Source organism: Aegilops tauschii, chromosome 3 (assembly GCF_002575655.3).
Source record: "Aegilops tauschii subsp. strangulata cultivar AL8/78 chromosome 3, Aet v6.0, whole genome shotgun sequence".
Classification (NCBI taxonomy): Eukaryota; Viridiplantae; Streptophyta; class Magnoliopsida; order Poales; family Poaceae; genus Aegilops; species Aegilops tauschii.
Genome location: NC_053037.3, coordinates 602,243,880 through 602,265,745, shown reverse-complemented (window position 1 = coordinate 602,265,745; position 21,866 = coordinate 602,243,880). Strand labels below are relative to the sequence as shown.

The following is a 21,866-nucleotide window of genomic DNA, read 5'->3' as shown; positions in this document are numbered from 1 at the left end:
CTTGATGTATGTTTTGGTGATCAACTTGCGGGTTCCGTAACATTGTGAACTTATGCATAGGGGTTGGCACACGTTTTCGTCTTGACTCTCTGGTAGAAACTTTGGGGCACTCTTTGAAATTCTTTGTGTTGGTTGAATAGATGAATCTGAGATTGTGTGATGCATATCGTATAATCATACCCACGGATACTTGAGGTGACATTGGAGTATCTAGGTGACATTAGGGTTTTGGTTGATTTGTGTCTTAAGGTGTTATTCTAGTACGAACTCTATGATAGATCGAACGGAAAGAATAGTTCGTGTTATTTTACTACGGACTCTTGAATAGATTGATCAGAAAGAATAACTTTGAGGTGGTTTCGTACCCTACAATAATCTCTTCGTTTGTTCTCTGCTATTAGTGACTTTGGAGTGACTCTTTGTTGCATGTTGAGGGATAGTTATATGACCCAATTATGTTATTATTGTTGAGAGAACTTGCACTAGTGAAAGTATGAACCCTAGGCCTTGTTTCCTAGCATTGCAATACCGTTTAAGCTCACTTTTATCATTAGTTACCTTGCTGTTTTTACATTTTCAGATTACAAAAACCTATATCTACCATCCATATTGCACTTGTATCAACATCTCTTCGCCGAACTAGTGCACCTATACAATTTACCATTGTATTGGGTGTGTTGGGGACACAAGAGACTCTTTGTTATTTGGTTGCAGGGTTGTTTGAGAGAGACCATCTTCATCCTACACCTCCCATTGATTGATAAACCTTAGGTCATCCACTTGAGGGAAATTTGCTACTGTCCTACAAACCTCTACACTTGGAGGCCCAACAACGTCTACAAGAAGAAGGTTGCGTAGTAGACATCATGACTGTCGAAGCAAATGGCCGCACCTACAACTATGGGTACTACCTTGCGGATGAGATTGATCTAAAGTGGACTACTTCCGTGAAGCCAATCTCAAGTCCCCATAAGAAAGAACTCTATTTTCACAATGCTCAAACGGCGGCTAGGAAAGATGTGGAGAGGCCATTTGGGATTTTGCAATCCCAATTTTCTATTGGGCGAGAACTAGCTAGATTCTGGGACCAGAAGAACCTTTGGTACATCATGACTGCTTGTGTTATCATGCATAACATGATCATTGAGAATGAGCATGAGCAAGATTTGGATTACACCTTCTATGACCTCATGTGCATATGTGTTCGGTCGATTAGAAGAGAGGACCGAATCAGACGTTTCATGGAGGTGTACCATGACATCAGAGAGACTGATACGCACAATGATCTTCAAAAGGATGCCATGGAAGAGTGGTGGAAATGGCACGGGGACATGTAACACCCTGAGGATCATGCTACAGTAACCCTCTGTGATTAAGCTAATCATGTTGCTAAACAGGGCTTGATCACATTTGAAGCACATTTCCTTTTCAAACTCCTAATTCAAACTTCAATTAAATTTAAAGTGGAAAATAAAAGTTTTCAAAAATTTGAACAAAAATGTTCGGTGGGTGCCAAATAATACACTGGTAGTTATGATGGAGAAAACACATTTTTATAAAATACCTAAATACTTTTAAATGAAATAAAACAGTAAAAGAAAATCAGAACACAGAAATAAGAAAATAAAAAGGGGCCTAAGTTCTACTGTGCACTTAGGCCCACTAGCTACAGGTGCGGCCCAGCCCACCTGGAGTCCCCTCCTTCCTCCTACTGCTCATCCGAGCTCGATGGCCGCCGGGCGCTCGTCCAGGCCGCGGATGGCCACGCGGCGGCCATCCGCCGCTCCCCCGTCGCCTACTAGGTCACTCCCGACCTAAACCCTAACCCTAACGCCCGCAGTTCCCTTCTCCTTCGCGCCGCTCCTTGCTCCCCCCATCATCCCGAGCGCCTCCGTCGCTGCTCACCGTCGCAGCCGCGGCTACCGACCTCGCCTCGCCTCGCCGACCTGTCCAGCAGCTCCGCCGTCATCGACTTCCTCGTCCCCATCCACGAGCGCAAGCCGGGGAGCACCGTAGGCAGCGGATCGAGTCGCCCTCCTTCCGCCTCTGCTCCGGCGATCCCCTTCGACTCCGGCGACGCCTGCTGCTGCTACTAACCTTCCAGGGGCTTTACGTAGCCGCCCGGTGAGCCTCGCCTCTCTCCCCCTCGTCTTCCCGCCGTTGTCGTGCCCGTAGGTGCCGTTCCCCACATGTCCGAGCTCGCCTCCACCGAGCTCGTCGCCGGCCACGTTCCGGTGACCGAACGACCGCGCAAGAGTGTCCATCATGCTCGCCCTCACGCGTAGACGTCGTACGTGCTTAGCACCGCTTGTTTTGCTCGCCGTTGTGCCGTTTGCAAGCTCGCCGTGCCTTGGGTCTCCGCCGTCCATGTCACCGACGACGACTCCGGCCAGCCCTGCTCGCGTCACCACCCGTGTTGGACGCGGCGTTCTCCACTCGTTCGAACACAAGTCACGGCGCGTGTTTTGGCTTGCTGTAGAGAAAGTCCCGACGAACTCCGGCGAGAAACCGCCGCGGACGCGCTCGCCGGAGCTCCTCCGGCGCCGGCCCTGACCTGGCGTGGCGTGGGGCCCGTCCAGTGCCGCTGACAGTGGGCCCCTGCGCCTCTGTTTGACTGCGTTGACCACGGTCAACGCGGGGTACTATTCCCCAGCCACTGACATATAGGCCCCACCACCTAATTAGGTTAGTCAAACATTTTTTTTAAATAAACTTAATTAATTAATCTAATCACTCACTGACAGGTGGGCCCAGTAGTTAATTAACTAAAAATTAATTAGTTTAATCTTCTGTTAACCCACTGTCTATGACAGGTGGGTCCCCCGTGTCAGTTTTGACCAGTCAACCCGGATTGTTGACCGCTGACGTCGCTCATACGTCATGCTGACGTCATACCCCTTTTTCTGTTAATTAAATAATTCCAGAAATTCAAATAAACTTTGAAAATTCATATCTTTTAAACCGTAACTCGGATGAAAATGTTTTCTATATGAAAATTTCTCAGAACGACGAGACGAATCCGAATACGCAGTCCGTTCGTCAACCACACCTCCCTAACCTATCGAACTAGCAACTTTCCCCCTCCGGTCCGTCTGTCCGAAAACGCGAAACATCGGGAATACCTCCCGGATGTTCCCCCCCTTCACCGGTACCACCTACTGTCGCGTTAGGACACTCCTAGCACCGCTCATTGTCATGTCACGCATCGTCATGCTTATGTTTGCATTGTATTTACTGTTTCTTCCCCCCTCTTCTCTCCGGTAGACTACGAGACCGACACTGCTGCTGCCCAGTTCGACTACGGAGTCGACGACCCCTCCTACTTGCCAGAGCAACCAGGCAAGCCCCCCCCCTTGATCACCAGATATCACCTATTCTTCTCTATACTGCTTGCATTAGAGTATTGTAGCATGTTACTGCTTTCCGATATCCTATCCTGATGCATAGCCTATCCTTGTAACTACTGTTGTTACCCTTACCTGCAATCCTACATGCTTAGTATAGGATGCTAGTTTTCCATCAGTGGCCCTACATTCTTGTCCGTCTGCTGTGCTATACTATCGGGCCGTGATCACCTGGGCGGTGATCACGGGTATATAATTATATACTAAATACATGACACAAGTGATGACTAAAGTCGGGTCGGCTCGTAGGAGTACCCGCGAGTGGTTCTTTGTGGCGGAGCGACAGGGCAGGTTGAGACCGCCTAGGTAAGAGGTGGGCCTGGCCCTGGTCGGCGTTCGCGGTTACTTAACACGCTTAACGAGATCTTGGTATTTGATCTGAGTCTGGCCATTTGGTCTATACGCACTAACCATCTACGTGGGAGTAGTTATGGGTATCCCGACGTCGTGGTATCAGCCGAAGCTCTTTTGACGTCAGCAACTGAGTGGCGCGCGCCGCATTGGACCGTAAGCTCGCGCTTGTATTAAGGGGGCTAGGTCTGCTTCCGGCCGCGTACGCAACGTGCAGGTGTGCATAGGGCGATGGGCCCAGACCCCTGCGCGCATAGGTTTAGACCGGCGTGCTGACCTCTCTGTTGAGCCTAGGTGGGGCTGCGACGTGTTGATCTTACGAGGCCGGGCATGACCCAGAAAAGTGTGTCCGGCCAAATGGGATCGAGCGTGTTGGGTTATGTGGTGCACCCCTGCAGGGAAGTTTATCTATTCAAATAGCCGTGTCCCTCGGAAAAAGGACGACCCGGAGTTGTACCTTGAGCTTATGACAACTAGAACTGGATACTGAATAAAATACACCCTTCCAAGTGCCAGATACAACCCGGTGATCGCTCTCTAACAGGGCGACGAGGAGGGGATTGCCGGGTAGGATTATGCTATGCGATGCTACTTGGAGGACTTGAATCTACTCCCTTCTACATGCTGCAAGATGGAGATGTCCAGAAGCGTAGTCTTCGACAGGACTAGCTATCCCCCTCTTATTCTGGCATTCTGCAGTTCAGTCCACTGATATGCCCCTTTACACATATACTCATGCATATGTAGCGTAGCTCCTTGCTTGCGAGTACTTTGGATGAGTACTCACGGTTGCTTCTCTCCCTCTTTTCCCCCTTTCCTTTCTATCTGGTTGTCGCAACCAGATGTTGGAGCCCAGGAGCCAGACGCCACCATCGACGACGACACCTACTACACTGGAGGTGCCTACTACTACGTGCAGCCCGCTGACGACGACCAGGAGTAGTTAGGAGGATCCCAGGCAGGAGGCCTCCGCCTCGTTCGATCTGTATCCCAGTTTGTGCTAGCCTTCTTAAGGCAAACTGGTTTAACTTATGTCTGTACTCGGATATTGTTGCTTCCGCTGACTCGTCTATGATCGAGCAATTGTATTCGAGCCCTCGAGGCCCCTGGCTTGTATTATAATGCTTGTATGACTTATTTATGTTTTAGAGTTGTGTTGTGATATCTTCCCGTGAGTCCCTGATCTTGATCGTACACACTTGCGTGCATGATTAGTGTACGGTCAAATCGGGGGCGTCACAAGTTGGTATCAGAGCCGACTGCCTGTAGGAATCCCCCTTTCCACACTCCTTGGCTGAAGTCGAGTCTAGACATTATAAAACTTTTACTAACATGGCTGTGTGTCTTACGGGCCCACGTCGCCATTGGGTGGTACTAGGATCTTTTACTCCTCGATCTTTACTCTGGGACTCTGAACTCTCTTCTACTCGGGTTAAACGAATTTACTAACTTTAACACTAGGATCCCGTGACCGCATTCACCCCAAAGTTGGATAAGCCTTCTTAGGGTAGTATTTTGAACAATTCACACACTGTCATTTGACTCCTTTGAAACGTCTTTCCTTTCAGATGGAACCCACGAGGCAGGTCGTTCGCCACACGATGGCCGTTGGTGCCTCGGGATCACCTGCGGTGCTAGCTGAGATGATGACCTATCTGGGTTATCGCTGGCACCCTGAGTACACCGTCTACGAGGAGTACCAGGACTTTAACCAGGAGCAGTACCGTGCCATCTTCCACCTCTACTCTCGGGAGTACGACTCCACTACTGTGCTGCACACCGCACATGGTGTTGGTGTGACCATCGATATGGCTGTCCACGATGCTGCCTATGCTGCTCTGACACGTCTTCGTGGAGAGTATCAGGAGTTGGACACCTCCCCTTTCAGGCACATTGCTATCGCATCTGATGTTGGTGCGGAGGGATACTATACTGCTGCCTACTCCACTGTCACCCGAGAGCCCTTCTACCATCAGCACCTGGTTCTGCATGCTGATGGGCTGGATCGAGCTAACCGAGCTCTGCGCCACGAGATGTACACCACCCGTCAGCACCTTTACCGTGCTCTGACGCTGCTGCACCCCTTTGTCCGATCTGGACAGGTACCGCGTACTGCGATCTACCCAGCCAGGACCGTGATGCCCCACGGTGTCGGTTGGCCAGAGGTGGGAGGCTACTCTCCCGCACTTGGCCCTCTTCTGCCACCTGAGCGTCGGGCTCTACACCTGAGCATCCGCGGCCCCCAGTCCGCTGACGTGGAGGGCTATCCGTTGCCTCACTACCAGCTGTCGGGCTACGATTACCTCCACAGTACCTCTTGGGACTGATGTAGGCTTGCTTGTAGTGTTAGAGGCATTCGCCGCGAGCCTGTGTGCCGCCTATGATGTTTTAGTCTATGTACTGAACTCTATGCATGACCCCTTTTGTAAGCTATGCCGACTACTATGTAGTAGCTATCGTGCTCCTTTCATTATGCATGTTTCATCATGAATGATTCTTGTCATTGCAAATTTTCTCAATGCTGAACTACCCCTGTTATATATTAGCAGGATGGTTAGACCAGGTGGTCGTGGTGGCGATGCCCCACCACCGCCTGAGTACATGGCTGGTATGATCCAACAGTTTGAACTGAACCGCCAGTTCATGGAAAATATGATGGCTCAGTTTCCTCGCCCCAATATGAACCAGCAGCCAGCCCAAGTGACTCTTCAAGATTTCATACGCCTCAACCCAACCATCTACCGCAGCTCAACTCAGCCTCTGGATGCTGATGACTGGCTCCGTGACATCACCTATGAGATGGAGTCTGCTGATGTAGCCCCTGCCAGCTATGTCACCTTTGCTTCCTTCTTCTTGAAGGGACCCGCAGCTCAATGGTGGGACAGCCACAGGCGTACTCTGCCAGCTGGAACAATCATCACATGGCCAGACTTCCAAGCTGCTTTCCGTGCCCGCTTCATTCCTCAAGGAGTCATGGACCAGAAGAAGCGTGAGTTCCGCAACCTCACCCAAGGCAACAAAACTGTTGAAGCTTATCAGCGGGAGTTTCTGGACTTATCCCGCTATGCTGAAGAGGACATTGCAACTGATGCACGCAGACAGGAGAAGTTCCGTGATGGCCTTCAAGCTGACATCAAGCTCGCACTTCTAGTGCATGACTTTGCTGATTTCGCCACCTTGGTGAACAAGGCCATCAATGTCGAAACTGGTCTGCAGGAATACCAGAGCTCTCACAGGCGCAACCGTGACACGGGCTCATCTTCGGGCTCGCCCGCACAGAAGCGTAAGATATGGATCCCGAACAGCATGTACCGTCCAAATGCTTCTGCCCCAAGGCAGACATATGATGCACCTCGTCTGCCTCCACCACCATCTAGGCAGTCAAGACTTCCAGCTCTACCATCCCAAGCTCCTGTTCCCACTCCCAATAATGGTCTGTGCTACAAGTGTGGACAACCAGGTCACCGTGCCAGGGACTGCCATCAGAATCAGAATCAACTTGCCCTCCCAACAACTGGCCGTGGTAACAATCAGCCCCGCAACAACAATGCTAAGCCTTATGGTCGTGCTCATGCCAACCACGTTGATCTCAACGAAGCTCAAGACCAGCCTGCTGCTGTGATGGGTACACTCCTCGTAAATTCAGTACCAGCATCCGTTTTATTCGATACAGGTGCATCGCATTCATTCATGTCAGAAGATTTTGCATACAAGCACGACGTTAAATGTGAGGAGATGAACACCTCTGTATTGGTCAAAACCCCCGTGGGACAGTGTCAAACCTCCTTGGTTGGCATCGATGTCCCCGTGGAAATCGAAGGGCTGGAATTCTATGCCTCTCCCATTATCCTGAAGTCGTCTAACATCGACCTCATTTTGGGTATGGATTGGTTGAAAGCGCATACTGCTTCTATAGTTTGCGCCACTAAGACCGTCCATCTGCTACACCCTTCAGATGAAATAGTTGCTTACCAAGCTCATCTGGTGCAAAATGCCGAGGCAAGGCTCTATGCATTGAATGCATTGAACGCTGCACCACTCGAGGGCATTGAAAACATTCCCGTCATGCGTGAATTCCTCGACGTCTTCCCTGAAGAACTTCCGGGGATTCCCCCTGCTAGAGCTGTCGAATTCATCATCGACTTGAAACCAGGCACCACTCCCATAGCCAAGCGACCCTACAAAATGCCGCCGCATGAACTCCTTGAGCTTAAGGAGGAAATCGACAAGTCTCTTCGCAAAGGATTCATTCGCCCAAGTTGCTCTCCTTGGGGAGCACCTTCTCTCTTTGTCAAGAAGAAGGATGGGACAAACCGGTTAGTTCAAGACTACCGTCCTATAAACCAAGCTACCATTCAGAATAAATACCCTCTTCCTCGGATCAATGATCTGTATGATCAACTGGCGGGTTCGTCATTGTTCTCTAAGCTCGACTTGAGGTTGGGCTACCACCAGATCCGTGTTCGCGAAGAGGATATCCCAAAGACCGCCTTCGTGACTCGCTATGGTTCATACGAGTACACCGTCATGTCTTTCGGTTTAACCAATGCTCCAGCCACCTTCTCTCGTCTGATGAAATACATATTCATGGATTACCTCGACAAGTTCGTCGTGGTTTATCTGGATGATATCCTGATATTTTCCAAGAACGAAGAAGAACATGCTGAACATCTTCGACTTGTGCTAGAAAAGCTACGAGAACATCAACTATATGCCAAGTTCTCCAAATGTGAATTCTGGCTACCCGAAGTAACCTATCTCGGGCATGTCATCTCTAAGGATGGTATTGCCGTCAACCCTGAACGAGTTCAGGCTATTCTTGATTGGACCCCTCCCAAGAACGTTAAGCAAGTCAGAAGTTTTCTCGGTCTCGCCAGCTATTGCCGTTGATTTGTCGAGAACTTCTCCAAGATCGCCAGGCCTCTGACTAACCTGTTACATAAGGGCGTCAAGTTCCAATGGACAGACAAATGTCAGGAAAGTTTCCAGGCACTCAAAGACAAGTTGACTTCTGCCCCAGTTCTATCTCCACCTGATACTAAGAAGGACTTCGTCATTTACTGCGACGCTTCCCGTCAAGGATTAGGCTGTGTCCTAATGCAAGACCGCAAAGTGATTGCTTATGCCTCTCGATAATTGCGCCCTCACGAAGAGAACTACCCAGTTCACGACCTCGAACTTGCTGCTGTCATTCATGCACTGAAGCAGTGGCGACATTACCTTCTCGGTAATCGTTGCGAGATCTTCACTGACCACCAAAGTCTGAAGTATCTGTTTACTCAGCCAGATCTGAACCTCCGTCAACAGAGATGGATGGAGCTCGTTGCAGACTTTGACTTGGGTATTTCCTATACGCCAGGCAAGGCTAATGTAATGGCTGATGCCTTGAGCCTCAAGTCTTACTGCAACCACCTCCAGGTTCATAAAGTTCAGCCCTCGCTTGTTGAAGAATTCAGGAAGCTGAACCTCCATATTGTTCCTCCGGGTGCACTAGCTCCCCCTCCTAAGGAATTTGGCAAGGTGAACCTCCACGTTGTTGCCCAGGGTTCCCTCAATACCCTAGTTGCTAAACCAGATCTCGAGGACAGCATCAAAAGGCTACAGAAGTATGACTCTGTAGCCCACAAGATTAAGCGCTACCTCGCAGAAGGAAAGCCCTCATTCTTCACCATTGCTGAAGATGGCACCCTATACTTCAAGGGCCGCCTAGTGGTGCCATGTGCAGAGAAAAACCTGGATATGACACAGGAAGTTATGAAAGAAGCTCATGATACGCCTCTATGTATCCATCCTGGTAGTACAAAGATGTACCAAGATATCCGTCAGAGATTCTGGTGGACTAATATGAAGCAAGACATTGCTCGTTATGTTGCTGAGTGTGACGTTTGCCGTCGTATCAAAGCAGAACATCAAAGGCCTGCTGGAACTCTGCAACCTATCTCTATTCCTGAATGGAAATGGGACCATGTTGAGATGGACTTCGTCACTGGATTTCCCAAATCACAGAAAGGTAATGATGCTATTCTTGTCGTCATTGACCGGCTTTCCAAAGTTGCACATTTTCTGGCGGTCAAAGAAACGATCACTGCTAGCCAGTTGGCAACGCTCTATATGTCCAGGATTGTTTCACTCCACGGTATTCCATTGGTTATCAGTTCAGACCGTGGCAGCTTATTCACTTCAAGATTCTGGGCAAGTTTCCAAGAAGCTATGGGAACTCATCTGACATTCAGTACTGCGTTTCATCCTCAATCGCAAGGACAAGTTGAACGCGTCAATCAAGTTCTCGAAGACATGCTTCGAGCTTGCGTTATTTCCTTCGGCAAGAAATGGGAGGAATCTCTCCCATATGCTGAGTTCTCTTATAATAATAGCTATCAAGCTAGTCTGAAGATGGCCCCCTTCGAAGTGTTATACGGACGGAAGTGCCGAACCCCTCTGAACTGGTCAGAAACTGGGGAACGTCCACTCTTCGGTCCGGATATTATCCAAGATGCCGAAGAACAAGTCCGCATTATTCGTGAGAATCTCAAGACTGCTCAGTCACGTCAGAAGAGTCAGTATGACCGTCATCATAAAGACATGGTCTATCAACCTGGCGAAAAGGCTTATCTTCGAGTCACACCTATGAAGGGTGCTCACCGCTTCGGGATCAAGGGCAAACTAGCTCCTTGCTATATTGGCCCATTCCTTATTCTCGAAAGGCGTGGAAAAGTGGCATACCAACTGGAACTACCGCCGAACCTTTCTCAGGTTCACGATATGTTCCATGTGTCACAGCTCCGCCGTTGCTTCAAGGACCCAATCCGAGCTGTGGATCATGAAATGCTCGAATTGCAGCAAGACCTCTCCTATAAGGAGCATCCGGTCCGCATTCTCGACCAAGCTGAACGCCGCACACGTCAGAAGGCGATCAAGTTTCTCAAAGTCCAGTGGTCGCACCATTCTGAAGATGAGGCCACTTGGGAACGAGAGGATCGTCTGCGCGAAGATTACCCCACACTGTTTCCTTCTACCTCCTAAATCTCGGGACGAGATTTCTTGTAGTGGAGGAGATTTGTAACACCCTGAGGATCATGCTACAGTAACCCTCTGTGATTAAGCTAATCATGTTGCTAAACAGGGCTTGATCACATTTGAAGCACATTTCCTTTTCAAACTCCTAATTCAAACTTCAATTAAATTTAAAGTGGAAAATAAAAGTTTTCAAAAATTTGAACAAAAATGTTCGGTGGGTGCCAAATAATACACTGGTAGTTATGATGGAGAAAACACATTTTTATAAAATACCTAAATACTTTTAAATGAAATAAAACAGTAAAAGAAAATCAGAACACAAAAATAAGAAAATAAAAAGGGGCCTAAGTTCTACTGTGCACTTAGGCCCACTAGCTACAGGTGCGGCCCAGCCCACCTGGAGTCCCCTCCTTCCTCCTACTGCTCATCCGAGCTCGGTGGCCGCCGGGCGCTCGTCCAGGCCGCGGATGGCCACGCGGCGGCCATCCGCCGCTCCCCCGTCGCCTACTAGGTCACTCCCGACCTAAACCCTAACCCTAACGCCCGCAGTTCCCTTCTCCTTCGCGCCGCTCCTTGCTCCCCCCATCATCCCGAGCGCCTCCGTCGCTGCTCACCGTCGCAGCCGCGGCTACCGACCTCGCCTCGCCTCGCCGACCTGTCCAGCAGCTCCGCCGTCATCGACTTCCTCGTCCCCGTCCACGAGCGCAAGCCGGGGAGCACCGTAGGCAGCGGATCGAGTCGCCCTCCTTCCGCCTCTGCTCCGGCGATCCCCTTCGACTCCGGCGACGCCTGCTGCTGCTACTAACCTTCCAGGGGCTTTACGTAGCCGCCCGGTGAGCCTCGCCTCTCTCCCCTTCGTCTTCCCGCCGTTGTCGTGCCCGTAGGTGCCGTTCCCCACATGTCCGAGCTCGCCTCCACCGAGCTCGTCGCCGGCCACGTTCCGGTGACCGAACGACCGCGCAAGAGTGTCCATCATGCTCGCCCGCACGCGTAGACGTCGTACGTGCTTAGCACCGCTTGTTTTGCTCGCCGCTGCGCCGTTTGCAAGCTCGCCGTGCCTCGGGTCTCCGCCGTCCATGTCACCGGCGACGACTCCGGCCAGCCCTGCTCGCGTCACCACCCGTGTTGGACGCGGCGTTCTCCACTCGTTCGAACACAAGTCACGACGCGTGTTTTGGCTTGCTGTAGCGAAAGTCCCGACGAACTCCGGCGAGAAACCGCCGCGGACGCGCTCGCCGGAGCTCCTCCGGCGCCGGCCCTGACCTGGCGTGGCGTGGGGCCCGCCCAGTGCCGCTGACAGTGGGCCCCTGCGCCTCTGTTTGACTGCGTTGACCACGGTCAACGCGGGGTACTATTCCCCAGCCACTGACATATAGGCCCCACCACCTAATTAGGTTAGTCAAACATTTTTTTTAAATAAACTTAATTAATTAATCTAATCACTCACTGACAGGTGGGCCCAGTAGTTAATTAACTAAAAATTAATTAGTTTAATCTTCTGTTAACCCACTGTCTATGACAGGTGGGTCCCCCGTGTCAGTTTTGACCAGTCAACCCGGATTGTTGACCGCTGACGTCGCTCATACGTCATGCTGACGTCATACCCCTTTTTCTGTTAATTAAATAATTCCAGAAATTCAAATAAACTTTGAAAATTCATATCTTTTAAACCGTAACTCGGATGAAAATGTTTTCTATATGAAAATTGCTCAGAACGACGAGACGAATCTGAATACGCAGTCCGTTCGTCCACCACACCTCCCTAACCTATCGAACTAGCAACTTTCCCCCTCCGGTCCGTCTGTCCGAAAACGCGAAACATCGGGAATACCTCCCGGATGTTCCCCCCCTTCACCGGTACCACCTACTGTCGCGTTAGGACACTCCTAGCACCGCTCATTGTCATGTCACGCATCGTCATGCTTATGTTTGCATTGTATTTACTGTTTCTTCCCCCCTCTTCTCTCCGGTAGACTACGAGACCGACACTGCTGCTGCCCAGTTCGACTACGGAGTCGACGACCCCTCCTACTTGCCAGAGCAACCAGGCAAGCCCCCCCCCCCTTGATCACCAGATATCACCTATTCTTCTCTATACTGCTTGCATTAGAGTATTGTAGCATGTTACTGCTTTCCGATATCCTATCCTGATGCATAGCCTATCCTTGTAACTACTGTTGTTACCCTTACCTGCAATCCTACATGCTTAGTATAGGATGCTAGTTTTCCATCAGTGGCCCTACATTCTTGTCCGTCTGCTGTGCTATACTATCGGGCTGTGATCACCTGGGCGGTGATCACGGGTATATAATTATATACTAAATACATGACACAAGTGATGACTAAAGTCGGGTCGGCTCGTAGGAGTACCCGCGAGTGGTTCTTTGTGGCGGAGCGACAGGGCAGGTTGAGACCGCCTAGGTAAGAGGTGGGCCTGGCCCTGGTCGGCGTTCGCGGTTACTTAACACGCTTAACGAGATCTTGGTATTTGATCTGAGTCTGGCCATTTGGTCTATACGCACTAACCATCTACGTGGGAGTAGTTATGGGTATCCTGACGTCGTGGTATCAGCCGAAGCTCTTTTGACGTCAGCAACTGAGTGGCGCGCGCCGCATTGGACCGTAAGCTCGCGCTTGTATTAAGGGGGCTAGGTCTGCTTCCGGCCGCGTACGCAACGTGCAGGTGTGCATAGGGCGATGGGCCCAGACCCCTGCGCGCATAGGTTTAGACCGGCGTGCTGACCTCTCTGTTGAGCCTAGGTGGGGCTGCGACGTGTTGATCTTACGAGGCCGGGCATGACCCAGAAAAGTGTGTCCGGCCAAATGGGATCGAGCGTGTTGGGTTATGTGGTGCACCCCTGCAGGGAAGTTTATCTATTCAAATAGCCGTGTCCCTCGGAAAAAGGACGACCCGGAGTTGTACCTTGAGCTTATGACAACTAGAACTGGATACTGAATAAAATACACCCTTCCAAGTGCCAGATACAACCCGGTGATCTCTCTCTAACAGGGCGACGAGGAGGGGATTGCCGGGTAGGATTATGCTATGCGATGCTACTTGGAGGACTTGAATCTACTCCCTTCTACATGCTGCAAGATGGAGATGTCCAGAAGCGTAGTCTTCGACAGGACTAGCTATCCCCCTCTTATTCTGGCATTCTGCAGTTCAGTCCACTGATATGCCCCTTTACACATATACTCATGCATATGTAGTGTAGCTCCTTGCTTGCGAGTACTTTGGATGAGTACTCACGGTTGCTTCTCTCCCTCTTTTTCCCCTTTCCTTTCTATCTGGTTGTCGCAACCAGATGTTGGAGCCCAGGAGCCAGACGCCACCGTCGACGATGACACCTACGACACTGGAGGTGCCTACTACTACGTGCAGCCCGCTGACGACGACCAGGAGTAGTTAGGAGGATCCCAGGCAGGAGGCCTCCGCCTCGTTCGATCTGTATCCCAGTTTGTGCTAGCCTTCTTAAGGCAAACTGGTTTAACTTATGTCTGTACTCGGATATTGTTGCTTCCGCTGACTCGTCTATGATCGAGCAATTGTATTCGAGCCCTCGAGGCCCCTGGCTTGTATTATAATGCTTGTATGACTTATTTATGTTTTAGAGTTGTGTTGTGATATCTTCCCGTGAGTCCCTGATCTTGATCGTACACACTTGCGTGCATGATTAGTGTACGGTCAAATCGGGGGCGTCACAACAAGCCTCCTAGTTTCATCTCTATGTTTGTTTTACTGTGCAAGAATTTTATTGTATCTGTGTTTCGTTTCATGTTGTGGATTTGATTAATTATGTAATAATTTGATGTTCTGGACCGATGGAATTGTTGTTTTCTTTGTGTATGTATTTATCTGGGATGATTTTGATTCGGATATGTGTGGCTGTTGGCTGTTGTAGTGCAGTTGTTGGCTGCTGTTCAGCTGCTGTCGCGCGATTGTTGGCCTATTTTTACATCACGTGTTGGAGCGGCCACCACGTGGCTTCTGTATTTTAGTACATCATCTGTTGGAGTCAGACATTTTTTGTTGATGTAAAAACACTTTTTACTGATGTATATTTTACTCACACAACTTTTGTTGATGTAAAATACATAATCTATTGAAGAAGCTATTAGCGCCTCCCGTGTGGCCCATCTAGCCTAACAGCCACCCGAGAAAAAACAGGCAACAACGCACAATCCAACCAGCCCCTCCACGAGACAACTGGCCCAAAACCTTGGTCACGCATGCCAGTACGAACTGAGCACGAATCTTGAATCATTTTGATCGTGTAGCAAGAGACCTAGATGTGACATAGTTATTTCTTATCTAGGTGAGAATTAGCAAATCTCAATAAGTATACATGTTCAAATTTACGTGTTCAAAATCCCGTTGCCTTTCAGAGCTTGGCGAGGAGAAAACTGCTGACAAGGATAATGTGTCCCCATTGAATGCTCTCCTGGCCAGGTGTAAATCGGCCGTTCTACTTCTAGATTAACGACATCGCAATCTATAGCTCCAACCGGCAATAGGGCACCTGCGTGAGGATGCTTGGGGGCAGGGGGCGTGCTTTGACTTCAGCACGGTGGCGATGTGCTTGACCTCGGTCAGCTGGTGGTGCAGCTCGGGCGACACTGTGCTTCACCTCGACTGGATGGTGGTGGAGCTTGAGCGGCTGCGGGTGGGTGGGTTGGGGTCCGGGGCACTTGTTTTTAAAAAAAAAAATACATGCGAACATCACAAATAATTTTTGAATTTGCCATCATGTATAGAAACAAACAAATTCTAAAATTTCCACGTGAAACAACACAATAATTTCTCTTGCCTTCGTGTATGGAAACAGAGAAAAAGTAACCAAAGTTGCCATATGTTAGAATTTTTTTCTTCTAAAGTTGCCATGATGTGTAGAACATTTTTTTTGTTGAAAAATTCGACATGTTTCCATGAATTTTCCAGAATTAATATTAAATAATAATACTTGCCACGATATACAATTAAATTTTCCATGTGTTTATTACATACTATATACCATCTCACCATTAAAATTTCTCTTAATTTTCCATGATTTAGGAAATTTAATTGCCCGTATTTACCATGTGACTTTTTTTGCAAATTTCTCTAACCCCACCTTTCATTTTATGATAATTAAATTTCTAAAAAAATTCATGTGACCACCATAAATTTTCCCAGCATTTGCCATGCTTTTCATAGTACAAAATCCTTACTTTCGTCATTAAACCAACACAAAATTTTCTCCACATCTATCATGATTTAGGACACACAATTTTTCTAAATTTGCCATGTGACTATATTGATTTTTCTATGAGTTAGAGAATAAATGTTTTAGATTTTCCACGAGTGTCATGATTTTTCATGTACATATAGATAATTGCCATTATAATAGTAAAATAATTTTCTGAATTTTCCATGATCTAGAGATCAAATTTCTAAAGGTCTTTCCATGTTATGTCCATTCTTTTTTCTATATTTACCATTTGAACTTTGTTTTTGAATGGCAAATTTAGGTAGAAACTTCATGGCTACCATTTTTTTGGTGTCAGATATGGCAAAATTAACTTGTCGTGCTTGGCACATCTAGATTTCACGGATGACCACTTAGGTTCAAAAATCATTGTTAATATTTTCTCTATCTTAAGTTATGGCAAACTTAGTTTTTCATGCATGGCATTTTTTTTACACAATTTCCATGGCAATTATTGCACACAGTTGCCATTAGACTAGTCACAATGGAGAGTAACTCACACTAGTAACATACACACTACCCTAGGCTGTGTTACTACCTCCATATATAGTGGGTAGTAACATATGTGTAGTGTCATGCAAAGCTTCATTTATTAGGTTATAGACTCATTTTGTCTTGGTATGTGTGATGTTACTCATAGAATGAGTAACTAGCTAAGTTACTCAATTTATCTCTCTTCTCATTAACTCATTGCCACATAGGCAAATTTGCTTAGTTGGACCCAATGTTACTCTTGAAGTTACTCACACTGTGGCCAATCTGTGTATTTTCTAGAGCTTGATATGAGCACCTTTTCACACACACTATTTTACATGGAAACTTTGTACATAATACCATTTGTTCACATGGCAAATTCTCTTTGACTTTTATGAAGATGCGGTATTTATGATAATTCATTATCTATATAAACCTTCTACTGTGTGGCAATTTGTTTGTTCTTATAATTATATTTTTGATATATATAGTGATTATAGACATGTTGTAGTTTCACTGTTGTAGAATTATGACATTTTGTGTGTGGTAGGTATAGTACACTTGAATAGTAAAAAGTATGTTGTAGTTTTTATCCGACAAGAGCATGTCAACCTTTTTTGCGTGTAGTTATACATATAAATTTTATATTCAACCTTTTGTGTTTCTGTCACATTTTTCCGTGTCACCATAGATCATGTTTTCTCATACAATATCATGGAAATTTTTCCTGCGCAATTTTTTCTGTATTGTTCCATGGCAAAAAAAAATTTATATACCATGGCACATTCATTGGGCATACCATGGCAAACTTGTTTAATACAACTGCAACATAGAAATTTTACTTCTACATATAGGTGGAATTTCTCATCGTGTCATGTCAAATTCTCTCTGTTTTTTATATTGATCATCCTTTTATATGGAACCTTCAACACGAGCACGTATTTTTTACATTTTCATATAGGTGGATTTTATATTTTGCCATGATCATGGTTGAAACCGTGAACGCAAGCATTTTTTGTTATATACAGGTGGATTCTTAATCATGATCGTGGCAAACTTACTTTTCTGTCATTTTTTTGTTCTAATACCCATGTTATGTATTTTACCCTTTTTCCTTTTAGGTTTTGTTTCTTTAGAGGGCAGTTTTATGCGCATGCAAAATTTCAAAATTTTATGTTATTTGATTTAAAAAGAACAGCTAATTGTATGCCTTTCCCTCCACATGATCCCTATATTCTAGGCCAGCTTGCAGCGCGCTAAAAACTTGCTGTAGCGAGCGTCTGAAAGAACGATACTGGTCGCTCCATCGACCCTCCCATCATGAACGAATTGTTCGTTGGACGTTCCCTCATGAGTTGACGTTCGACCGTTATTTGCGTCCTAGTACCCTTAACTCTAGTGACGTTCATTCCTCAGCTGAGTCATTGTCAACCCTTGTTTGTTGCAAGCAACTCCACCTCGTTACCCTAACCAATCTGACGTGGTATCTACCGTGTGCTCCAGCTACATCAATGGTGTCAGAAATTTATTCAAATGCAATGAAAGACTTCGCCCACTACGTCTTACTTGACCGATTGTTTTCTCGTGTACAACCCTCGCCGCCACACCCTGTACTACGTCGGTATCCGCGTGGGCGGCAGGGACGTGGCCGTGACGGCATCGGCACTCGTGTCGTTCGACCCTGCCACTGGCAGGGGCAACACCATCGTGGACGCGGGCGCGCACCATGTTCACGCGGCTCTTGTCCCGTGTACGCCGCCGTGCGCGACGCGTTCCAGCGCAATGTGCCGGCGCCACTGGGCGGGTTCCACACATGTCACCAGCTTGCGGGTCCCAAGCACGATGTTTGCGCTCGCCGATGGGGCGCGGATGGCCATGACGCTACCGCTGGAGAACGTGATGATTTTTTTTCTGCCATGGCAGTAAGAAATGTTTTGTTTCTGGTTTTGAAGTTTGCTCATTCTTTTTTTAGAGTTCATGTATGATCTTGGAGCTTTGCAACGCGACCATGACGTGTTTAATTTCTCGTGGAACTTTTCGGTGTTCGTCTGCTCAAGAAACTTCCGATGGTAAACTTCTGCATACAGTACTTTATGCTTGCACCGTTGATATTGTTAAAAAAAAATGATTGCCCGTCTAGCTCAGTCGGTAGAGCGCAAGGCTCTTAACCTTGCAAAGAAAACTGTGCATGTTATAAATAACTGTGATTTGGAAATGGGGCAACCATTGCCCGTCTAGCTCAGTCGGTAGAGCGCAAGGCTCTTAACCTTGTGGTCTTGGGTTCGAGCCCCAAGGTGGGCGTTCATTTTTTTTGTATTTTACCTTATTGATATTGTACAATATAATTAGTTGGACTTGTTTTCAAAAACAGTCTACAATTTTTTCCTTTCATAATTCACAAGTGCAATGTTTCATGTAATTTTAGCTAATGATCCGACTTGCCGTTGACTAGGTGGAATAAGTTGAAAAGGATGCAAGTGATATGTGTCATAAAAATGAATGTTACCACAAAGTTAGTTTTTTTAGGTAGGTACGGGATTATAAATTCCTAGGAATTTGATTACAATCTTTCATAAGCAGAGATTTAAAATGATTTTTTGAGGTAGGATCGGGATTATAAATTCCTAGGAATTTGATTACAATCTTTCATAAGCAGAGATTTAAAATGAACATGGATGTCCGAAATCAGGGAAAAGTCACCATACCTTCTCGTCACAAAGCAAGCTCATGGGCCGTATTGTTTCAACGAGTCCTTGAGATCATTGACGATTGGGTGCAGGCTAGACATGTTCGGAGTGTCGAGATCAATCAGTCTGATCACAGATGCACAGTCAGACGCCAAACATAAAAGGTCCCCTAGAGTTTCTTCTAGATCAAACAGGCTCTCTCTAATGGCCACAACCTCAGGTTTATCGGCAGAAGTCCAATAGAAGATATCTCCCCGCCGACAAGGCGACGATTGTTGTGTTGGGGTTACAACAAAAGATATTCAAAATTGTAATCGATCTCTATAATCACCTTTTGCATCTTGATATTCCACCCACAACTCACTGATTGTTGTGTTGTGTCTGAGGTGTGTGGTAATGGTTATTACCTGTATGAATCTTTTTATGGTTTTCTTAATGAAAATCGGTGGTAAACCCCTTTTTTCCTAAATAATTTTTGTTTGAGCTGGACTAATCCCAGAGATTTGAAAAGCCGCATAAGTCTATTGTGAGAACCTTAGACGTTGCATGTTTGGACACACTTTGATCTAAAACAAGAGGATTGTGAAGTGAGCTACCACTGCTTCCTTGTTACACGATGAAGATCTTGTTGTACCATCGGCAACTGAGTGCAGTACCACACCCTTGCTCGGGTAGCCCTATCAACGTGCATGTGCTGGACATTTATGTTTCATTGATAACACTACCCGAGCCGTCAAATATAGAGACAAGACTGGTGAACAATTTTGCCTCCCTCTATGCTCAACGTAGGGGCAGTTGGTTGTGTGTTCATCGCCAGTGGTGCTTCGGCGGCGCCAATTTTGGTAGACATAGGTAGACGTGTAGGAATGAGCAACTCGGCATCGTCTTTCGGGTCCTGGATTCTTAGGGATCGACGTCGCCAACACTTATCTGCAGAGAACGGTAATTTCTCGACAACCTGCATTGGTAGAACTTTATTGTTCTAGCGACGGTGTGGAACTCCAGCGGAGGCAACTCCGGCCGTCTTGGGCATGTACGGGATGGAGAGGACAATTCTCTAAGGAGTGGATTCTATATTCTTTTTTGTTTTGGCGATTTCCTGTAATACTGGTGTTACTGTTGATTAATATAGTGTTACTGTTGATTAATATAGAACAGCTACTGATTTGAAAAAAGAATAACATTATACTTTCTACAGCTTCTCTCTCTCTCTCTCTCTATATCAAAAAAAGTTAAGCAAACGTAGGCACATGAATGGGTTGATGCCGCATTAGAGAGGTGTACTTAAAAGCCTAACCCTAGCCTGCAATGTGACGACTCAGCCATGTGTGCTGCTTTACGTAGTGCGATGTCCTCGTCGTTATTCTTGGGATCCTCCTCCTGAAGCTCCTCCTTGATGCCGATGTCGGCGTTCCCGTCCACCGCCTGCAGCTCCGGCCTGACGTCCAACACATCGACGAATGACGCCACCTTCATCTCGTACTCCTTCTGTCCGATCTGGTAGTGCTCTTCGAGGCTGGACGAGATCATCGGCTCCAGTTGATCCACCTTGTGATGATCATCAACCTCGCAGCTGGAGTCGTAATCGAAATGCTGCATGACGTCGACGTTAATGTCGACGCCGCTGCCGCTGGGCTTTCTCCCGGCCTCATCGCTGCCGGCACCGGTTGCCTCGTAGTAGAAATAGTCGTACAGCTGCTGTTGTTGTTGCTGCTGCTGTCCACCGTGATATTGCGGTTGCCGGCTGTCGTCGTGATCGGCGCCATTTTGTATCACGGGGTCGGCGCCTTCTTGGGCGACGTAGATCGCGTCGACGACCTGATGATCTTGGTCGGCGTGGAGGAGCAGCTGCTCCTGCTGGTGGTTCGAGGAGGTGACCTCCAGGTCAGCGCACGGGCCGTCCATGACGTCCCCGCCGGCCACGCCGGATGCGGCCTGGCGGCACATGTCGAGGTGCTGTTGCAGGGCGGCGAGCTCGGCCGACAGGAGCTCGCTGGTGTGCTCGAGGTCGATGATCATGCGGCAGCAGCCTCCGACGGGGTCCATGGCGCGCATCTCCGCCTGGTAGATGAGCGTCTGCATGGCCGCGTCGCAGAGCTCCGGCTTGAGGCGGCGCAGCGTCTTGAGGATGTTGCTGACGCCGAAGAGGCGGTGCGCGTTGAGGAACCGGCGCTGCTGGTCGGCGGGGAAGTAGGGCGCCAGGGGGCAGTCGGGGTTGCACTTGCGCCGCTGGTACTTGCACGCCGCGCAGGCCTGGTTGGTCGTGCCACCCCCACCCCCACCGCCGGAGCCGCCGCTGCGGGGGGAGACGCTGCTCGAGTGGTGGTGCTGCGACTGCGACTGCGATTTGGTGGCGTTGGTGTTGGTGGTGATGGTGGAGGAGGCGTTGGTGATGGTAATATGGAGGTGGGAGGAGGAGGCGGCGGAGGAGGAGGTCATTGCTGCGCCTGCGCGCGCGCCCGCCGGCAATGGCGACGGAGCTGCCTAGCGAGGACGGAGGCGTCGGTGGAGGGTTGGGCCTGGCGCTGTCGTAGGAATAGGGGAGGCCGCAGGAGCTGGCAATGCCATTATTAGTTAGGAGTTAGCTGGGTGATGCCTATTAAAAGGGATCGTATGTAGTAGACGTTGTGGCACAAGATCGATAGCGGAAAGGGTCGCGGCTTGGGCTCCGATCGTTGCGGGGT

General features: G+C 48.3%; 2 protein-coding genes and 1 non-coding gene across 3 annotated transcripts; 2 read left to right on the top strand and 1 right to left on the bottom strand.

Annotated features, from left to right (window-relative positions):
* The first annotated feature begins 866 nt into the window (after positions 1-866).
* LOC141020795 (uncharacterized) lies at positions 867-1,802 on the top strand. Its single transcript, XM_073495738.1, has 2 exons — positions 867-1,333; positions 1,673-1,802. The coding sequence occupies exons 1-2, from the start codon at positions 867-869 to the stop codon at positions 1,800-1,802; spliced, it is 597 nt and encodes a 198-aa protein (XP_073351839.1).
* A 16,921-nt stretch (positions 1,803-18,723) lies between these two features.
* Positions 18,724-18,796, top strand: TRNAK-CUU (transfer RNA lysine (anticodon CUU)). Its single transcript has one exon. It is a non-coding gene; the product is annotated as a tRNA-Lys (tRNA).
* Positions 18,797-20,172: 1,376 nt separating this feature from the next.
* LOC109737153 (uncharacterized) lies at positions 20,173-21,621 on the bottom strand. The gene has a single exon (XM_020296366.2). It carries the CDS (start codon positions 21,619-21,621, stop codon positions 20,467-20,469), a length of 1,155 nt encoding a protein of 384 aa, XP_020151955.1. The 3' UTR covers positions 20,173-20,466.
* Positions 21,622-21,866: the final 245 nt, after the last annotated feature.

What these genes read in the sequence shown, in the direction of transcription:
- LOC141020795 (XM_073495738.1), top strand. Translation starts at nt 867, where the DNA reads ATGACTGTCGAAGCAAATGGCCGCACCTACAACTATGGGTACTACCTT. An exon ending in TGGAAATGGCACGGGGACAT is followed by an intron (nt 1,334 to 1,672) that starts GTAACACCCTGA and finishes CACTAGCTACAG; the next exon opens with GTGCGGCCCAGCCCACCTGG.
- LOC109737153 (XM_020296366.2), bottom strand. Translation starts at nt 21,621, where the DNA reads ATGACCTCCTCCTCCGCCGCCTCCTCCTCCCACCTCCATATTACCATC.